The 8,136-nt window shown below is 38.9% G+C and overlaps 2 protein-coding genes across 2 annotated transcripts; both read left to right on the top strand.

Annotated features, from left to right (window-relative positions):
- Positions 1 to 1,418: 1,418 nt before the first annotated feature.
- Positions 1,419 to 2,288, top strand: LOC125499397 (uncharacterized mitochondrial protein AtMg00810-like). The gene has a single exon (XM_048648154.1). The coding sequence runs from the start codon at positions 1,419 to 1,421 to the stop codon at positions 2,286 to 2,288; it is 870 nt and encodes a 289-aa protein (XP_048504111.1).
- Positions 2,289 to 4,193: 1,905 nt separating this feature from the next.
- LOC104887418 (putative recombination initiation defects 3) lies at positions 4,194 to 7,523 on the top strand. Its single transcript, XM_048648433.2, is given in 9 exon segments — positions 4,194 to 4,331; positions 4,333 to 4,358; positions 4,468 to 4,603; positions 5,842 to 5,995; positions 6,199 to 6,333; positions 6,589 to 6,641; positions 6,724 to 6,906; positions 7,089 to 7,154; positions 7,244 to 7,523. Coding segments are annotated over 9 exon segments (954 nt in total). The 5' UTR covers positions 4,194 to 4,292; the 3' UTR covers positions 7,406 to 7,523.
- The last annotated feature ends 613 nt before the right edge of the window (positions 7,524 to 8,136 follow it).

The following is an 8,136-nucleotide window of genomic DNA, read 5'->3' as shown; positions in this document are numbered from 1 at the left end:
CCACCATGCTATTGGGGGGACTGTGTTCTAACTGCCACTTACATAACCAACAGACTACCATCCACTTTTGTGAACAATAAGACACCCTATGAGATACTTTTTCACAAAAAAACCAACTACAGCCTCATGAAGTCATTTGGTTGCCTAGCCTTAGCCTATAATCCAACTTCTCACAAGGACAAATTTCAATCCAGGGGTGTTCCCTGTGTTTTCTTAGGATATCCTATGCACAAAAAAGGATACACTCTTCTCAACTTGGTGAACAAACAGATTTTCATATCCAGGGATGTCAAATTTCGTGAAGACATCTTCCCTTACAACATACACTCATCTCAATCTCCCTACCATCATCCTCTTCCTGTGAGCATGCCTCACCTCTCCCAATCAAATACAACTCCTCCAATCCTTGATTTTGACCTGGACTTTGCAGAACAGGAGGAGACACCTACTGCACCTCCTACATTCCCACACAGCGAACCCTCTCCTCCTAGACAAGCTTCTCCCTCCCCTCCCAGACAACCCTCACCTACTGTCCCACCTCCTCCCCCACTCAGAAGATCCACCAGACTTCATAAAGAACCATCCTGGTTGGCAGACTATGTATGTGCCTCCCCACCCTCTCACACACTTCCTCCTGCCACTCACATAGCAAACCTAGCTATAACTCAATTGCAACCTACCTTTGCAGCCTTTCTAGCTTACACTGTTCAGATCACTGATCCCATCCACTTTAAGGATGCTGTCAAGCATCCACACTGGGTACATGCTATGAATGAGGAACTTCAAGCCCTTGAACATAATGAAACTTGGGACATAACCACCCTTCCCTCAGGCAAGAAGGCTATAGGTTGCAAGTGGCTATTCAAAACCAAGCACAATCCAGATGGCAGCATAGATAGGCACAAGGCCAGATTAGTCATCATGGGTTGCAAGCAACAATATGGTATAGATTACCAGGAGACTTTTGCCCCTGTAGCCAAACTTACCACTGTAAGGTCCTTGTTGGCAGTAGCAGCAATTGAAGGATGGGACATCATCCAAATGGATGTAAAAAACGCATTTTTACATGGTGACCTGTTTGAAGATGTATACATGACTCTTCCTACTGGCTACACAGCTCTACATAGTAGGGTTTCAGTTGATCCTACTTGCTCTAGTTCACCCAAACCTATGTCCAACAGAGTATGCAAGCTAAAAAAGTCCCTCTATGGCCTCAAACAGGCCCCTAGGCATGGTTTGCCAAATCTCAAGTGCTCTCAAGGACTATGGTTCACTCAATCAAAAACAGACTACTCCTTGTTCATTAAAACCACAACACTCTCTTTGTCATCTTGGTCTATGTAGATGACCTTCTCATAGCAGGCAATGACACCACACTCATCTCCAATGTGAAGCAATATTTGTCTTAAGCATTCCACATGAAAGACTTGGGGGCTCTGAGATATTTTCTGGGTATAGAGGTTGATAGGTCTAATCAGGGCTTCTTTCTTTCCCAAAAGAAGTATGCTACTGACCTGGTAAAGGAATATGGCATGCACAAAGCCAGACCTGTTAGACTGCCACTAGAAGCTAACATCAAACTCACTGCAGACTTGGGTGACCCTCTACCTCACCTTACTGAGTATCAAAGGCTAGTTGGGAGGCTCATTTACCTCACCATCACCAGGCCAGACATCACCTATGCTGTCCACATTCTCAGTCAATTCATGCACAAACCTACTACTGTGCATATGCAGGCAGCAAAAAGGGTGCTAAGATACATTAACAACTCTCCAGGCCAAGGTATTCTTCTGGCATCTCACTCAGGGGCCCAACTCACAGCCTATTGTGATAGTGATTGGGCTGGTTGCCCCATGACAAGAAGGTCCACTACAGGATTCTGTCTCTTACTGGGTTCCTCTCCTCTATCTTGGAAGTCCAAGAAACAAAATGTTGTTGCCAGATCTTCAGCTGAAGCTGAGTACAGGGCCATGGCCCTCACTGCCTGTGAAGTCACTTGGGTTTCTCAACTCTTAAAAGAGCTGGGCCTTAAAAATCTACCCCCTACCGTCATGCATTGTGACAACAAAGCAGCCCTCTCTATAGCTGCAAACCCTGTTCAACATGATAGAACCAAGCATGTGGAGCTTGACTGTCATTTCATTCGAGATAAAATCTCAGAAGGGCACATCACTACAAGCTATGTTCCTACCTCTGATCAAGCTGCAGATGTCTTTACCAAGCCACTCACCATCTCTCAACACAACCATTTACTATGCAAGCTAGGAGTTCTTTCCAATCCCTCCTAGCTTGAGGAGGAGTGAAGAAAAGGAAGCACATCCCAGCACTACCTAGCTCAGCTAATTCTACAGTTTTTTTTTGTAGTCTTTATTATGTGTGTACTAGGTGACTGTTATTTTGTCATTTAGTTAATTATGTCCTGGGATCATGTACTGATTATCTGCAGTACTGAATACTGAGGATAATAGTGGAGATAGTGAGAACCTTGTCCTTTATTTCTCTCTCTTTGGCTATATATATCAAACCTTGTAATAGAATCTTTTTGAGAGAGTTAATACAAAAAAACTATTCCTCCATTCTTCTGTCTTCTGTCTTCATCTTTCTAAACCTTGATGCAAATATCAAAGTTTACAGTCTCTTATGATAATTTTGTATTTGTGTTTTGTTGGTTTTAATTAGGTTGTCGTATTTTAGTGATCATTGCCAACTATAGAATATAACAAGTTGACAAAGGTCGTCCTTATAAAAAGTTCTAACTTTTGCTTATTCCATAGCGTCTAATTATGTCATTGTTTTATATGTTTTGTTCATGTGGGTTGATTTACATGTTGCAACGGGTAAATCTAGATCACGTGACTTTGTTAGATAAGACTACGCTATTTTAGGATTAAGGAAGAGATTAGAAAATCCTTATCTCAAGGAATTTCCTTAATCTATTAAAAGAAAATAATTGATTAAAAATGAAATATGTCAAGACATCAATCTCTTGGGAGGCTTCTTGAAGTTGTATGAGATGGCCTTTTTTTTTTTTGGATAAGTAGCCAGCAACGCTATTTGCTTCTTTACAAAAATATGTATGTAGATGGCAGACTTGAAACATTGGCATAGCCTTCGTACGTCATGAATGATGGAGATATTGACCAAGGAGGCAAGGACGATTGTATTATTTCGAAATATATTTGATGATTACGATTGTCTCCTTCACTCATAAGGTATTAACTACCCAGACAAAGGTAGCTATGAGAGCTTTGTAAATAGCCACAAGTATCGCGACCACAGGACTGGCACTACCCATTTTATATAAGGTAGCTTGAATGATACAACTCGATGATTACAAAGAACAATCTCTGCTGTCGCGCAGCTATACGAGACATAATCATCGAGCTGGGTTTGATCATATTAGGTTATGGAGGGTGACATGTGCCTTTTATAATCTTCTGCAAGCTGCAAATAGGAGAAGTGTTCTTTGTTTGGTTACATGGTCCAACTATAACACCTGAATTGTTATTTGGCGTCCTAGAATTTCCTATTAACTCCCTAAATATGTATTTTTATATTATATTTCTATACATTTTTATTTCCCTCACTTTCCCTTCCCCTTTGAGCAGCAGGTGATAGCCTAGTGGTATTGGCATCACCTCTGATCCGAGAGGTCAAGGGATTGAGTCTCACTCCTTACAAGGAGGGATTCCCAATTTTCCCCTTCCTTGCAAGAGACTTCATCTTACCTTAAAAAAAAAACCTTCCCTTCCCCTTTTCCTTCTTCTTCCACCACCACCAACATGCCCCACCACAGCCATCACCATACTTTGAAGAAATCTATCATTAGATTCAATCATTATTAGATTCTAAAAGAGGAAAAACTCATACTTGAATATTTGGATGCTTTCCTGTTGGAGTTTACACCCATTAAATTTAGTTTAGTTTAGTTTTATTCAATACTCTCTATAGTTCCACACAAATTAAATTTAGTTCAGTTCATTTCAGTTTAGGCAAACGAGGCCTTAGTATTCACATTATGGGCCTATGGGCTATGGCATTGGAATATAAAAGTACTTAAGTTGCAAACAGTCCAAAGTTCGGGCCCATATCATGAATTACTTCCCGCCCTTTTTAACATTTTGCTTACAAATATCCTTCAATTATCTCATCTCTCGCTCTTTCTCATCTTCTCTTCCATTTCTACTCTGCTAGTACCAGTCTCTCTCTCTCCAGTCTCCTCTATCAGCCAAAAAAGCATCTATCGGACGTCGAATTTCAAAATCTATATTTACGATTCAGTTTCGAATTAAATGAAGTTGAAGATCAACAAAGCTTGCGATCTCAATTTAAATCTCTGTTCTTCCTCCTCATACCAGGTATTTAACCTAAATTTCTCTCTTTCTTTCCTTGCTTTTCGTTAAAAAGTTCACGTTGCCGATTTTTTGAAGTTCTTTTTGTTGTTTCTTCAATGGCGATAAACTGAAGGAGATCGAACATTATGCAACAACCGAGGTCGCAACCATCGCAGCAGTCGTTTTCTCAAGGAATTTCGTCGCAGCAGAACGGAATTTTCTCGCAAATCTCTCAAAGCTCCATCGACGACGTCCTCGCTGACAATCAGGTCTCTTTCTGTCATCTCTGAATTTTCTTGCATCAAGTGTTGATTTATCCGATGAAAATGTTGCGCAAAATATTATTGCTAGATAACTATTGTTGAAATTCTGGGAAAAGAATTTGCGAATCATGTTAAGATAGAGGAGAATTATCTTTGAAATGCATTTGTTTTTCCGGAATCTATTTGATCTTTTATTAAATGTTCAGCGAAACATGTCTTTTGAATTTGTATTTTTTAGGAGTTAGGTTTTGAATATCCAGCAATATTGTTGTGAACTTGTGACTGCGAAACACCGATGCGTTTTTGCTTTTACCGAGTCTGAGAAACGAGAATCAACTAGGTTTTGAATGTCTTTTTGCTTGTGACATACTCAAATGACAGCGATATACATTTTGAATTTTTACTGTTATTTCAGGTTTATCTATGATTGCAAATGATAAAAAGCTGAAATGTGTGCTGATTACTGGTTAGGCATAGCCTGTAATTGTGTATGTAGCAATTCTCCTTAACCAGAAATTTTTCTCGATTTCAATGTAACAATTACACGAGAGGTGTGTGGTTCATGCTGGCAATCTGATACGTGCTGTCCGAGCCATTTTTCTTGACTTTGATTTTTGAGTAATATTTTTGATCCACTGTTAGTCAATTCTTACTTTTTTGTGTGAATAGAATTTAAGTGATCATCAAGACATCCGCAATCGCTTTGATCCTATGCCTTATTACATTTCTATGTATCTATATTTCTTGCCTTGTACTTGGACTGTCTTGCATCTTAGGTGCCTTTTGTATGAGTATCGAAGTAGTACATTGTGATTGACCTATTTGTGGTTGCTACATACAGCAGGATGCCTTCTAGAATTTCTTGAATTGGTGGTATTCGATTGCAATTAGGCTTTAAATTGGTATCTATTGAACTGCCTAAAGTTTTGTTATATAACCATTTTATTGTGCAAGTGTTACTCTTGCAAGAAATTGGTTCACATGAAATAGATATAGTGATGTTCTATTGTTATCTTTAGGATGAATAGTGTACACATCAAAGGGACTGTAACATTGTATAAAATGGTAGATTGCTTCTGGAATGCTTGCTGAACCACAATCCTGATGCCAAATCTCATCATACACCATCTCAGGCCGCTTCTCTGCTAATTGACCGAAGTCTGGAGTATAATGAGTATTAACTAGTAATTTCTGTTGTAAGTGCTAGTGTTTTTAATGTCAATTCATGTTCTGTCACTTTGCAGAGATTTGGGTCACAAGAGAAAGATAATTCAGTAAAAAGGCTTTCCTGCCTTGCCCCCATATCTTACCCTTGGGAAGAGAGCCAGATGCCAATCTCCAGATCTTCTTCCAGTCTAACACGAAGATGGAGCTCTGCTACTGCATCAGAAAATAAATGTATGCTTCGCACTTGCTATCAGGTGTATGGTTGCTTTCTATCAATTTGCATCCTTCATACTACAAACTTATTGTATTATCTGACTGGAAGTGTAGCATGTACCAATCTTTTATATCCTTATGTCCATGTATTAGAGCGTTGTGTACATTTCTTTTGTTGCATGCTCTAATATGTGATTATTTTGTCATTTTGGCATTCACAGGTCAGCTAAATGATGAACTTGAACACAAAATCACTATGATGGAAACTTCACTAAACAGGTCAGGAATGATCTTGGAGTCTGTTGAGGCTTATATCATGCAAGTAAATAAAGGAACAAAAGAGCTCTCTCTTGAAGGTGAATTATGTCATATCTGAAAGTTGACAATTTTTATGTAAGATGATATTTAATTTCATGGAAATTATGAGTGAACTAATCTGTGACAGCAGTTGAGTGCAACGTAAGCCACTAATCTGTTTATTAGTCAACAATCTCATAGATTTCAGACAAGAGAAAACTTCTCACACTTGCTGTTTGACATGTGTAATCTAGCATTACCTTGCATTATTGTCCTAAATTTCTTCATCGATTCGCAAACACAATCTTTTACAGTGGAAAGCATACGCCAGAAGTCCATTGCTCATCAAGATTCCCTCCATCTGCTGGTACAATTACTTGAGCTTATCCTCTCTTGCAGTACTTATAGCTCAGCAAAACATCATTTTCATGACAAAATATTATGGTCAGAATCGAGCACAAGAAGAAACCAGAGCTAGCCTGGAATCAATTAGTAATCAACTGCGTACTATTATGCAACAAGTCAAGATCCAAGAGATTCTGTTGACAGTTATGAGTTTACGAGAGCAGATTAACACTAATTATCAGAAACAGAATGACGAGCTTTCCAAATGCTTATCTGGAGATCTGCAGGCATGTGATCTTTCTCTTTCACGCTTCAACAAGTTAAAATGCCCACTGTTGTCTGATTTTTGATGAATTCTAGTAGTCTGATATCTTCCGGTGTTGTTTTTGTGATCATAAAGCATGAAGGTACATTATCTTTTGCAGTGTATTTTAAGTGACAGTTATCCTTCTGGCAACTTTTTGAGCAGGAAATTCTGTGCAGCCTGAAGACACTAAAACCAAATAATATGCCTCTTTCCATTCTTCCGCCAAAGGTTCTCATCAATCATCATATGCTTCATCCATCTCATAGTGCACATATCTAGATATCTCTTTCATAAGCTACCTCTGCTGCAGCCTGCAGGTTACTGGTGCTAGCTCTTCGTCACAGAAGCCATTCATAATGAGGTACTTAGATCAAGTTTCTCTACCTCTGGATTGTACTTACTTTGTTTCAGATTATATGTACGGATCAAAGGGGCACATGAAGCATCAAACACTGTTTTCTGGGTTAATTGCTAGATAACCAAACATGCATTGCAATAAATCTAATGACAGAAGTCACATAATAGCTTATTTATCATAGTTTTCTGAAATGTTACATTATCTCTGCATGATCACCTGCAAATGTTTTTATATTTGTTGCTAGTTTTGTATGATGCTAGAGCTAGACCTAGCACAAAAATTCAAATCATACCCTGCTTGCTAGAGAATGGAGACTGAGATAGCTAAATGTCATCTGCACCCATATTCACAAATGACTTGTGGCACAAAAGATGTTTCATGGGTTGCTGGGTACATCTGGAATTTAGCAGGGTTATGTTAAGAAGCTGCAGACATAAGATATCTGCACACACTTTTTAGATCTTAAAGTCTTCTTTGGACAGTTTGAACTATTTACTGAAGTTCCTCCCACTTAGGGGTGATAATGAGCCTGACAAGCTCACGAGCAGCTCGAGCTCGGCTCGGTCAAAGCTCGGCTCGAGCTCGGGCTCGGCTCGAGACTTAAACGAGCCGAGCCGAGCTAGGCAAAGCTCAGCTCGTGAACAGCTCGATTATTATTTTATAATAAAAAAAATATTTTATATTAAAAAAATTTAATACAAATTTATATTTTAATTTAGATTGCAAATTATATATTTTAATTTGTGATCCAACTTCACCTCTACTCCATTAGACAATAAAGTCCCACATTGGTGAAGAAAACAAGCATCAACCTTATTTTCTTTATAAATAGCTACTACTTCTTTACTTCAA

The sequence above is a fragment of the Beta vulgaris genome, chromosome 1 (assembly GCF_026745355.1).
Source record: "Beta vulgaris subsp. vulgaris cultivar EL10 chromosome 1, EL10.2, whole genome shotgun sequence".
Classification (NCBI taxonomy): Eukaryota; Viridiplantae; Streptophyta; class Magnoliopsida; order Caryophyllales; family Amaranthaceae; genus Beta; species Beta vulgaris.
This window is presented reverse-complemented; position numbering and strand designations above follow the sequence as displayed.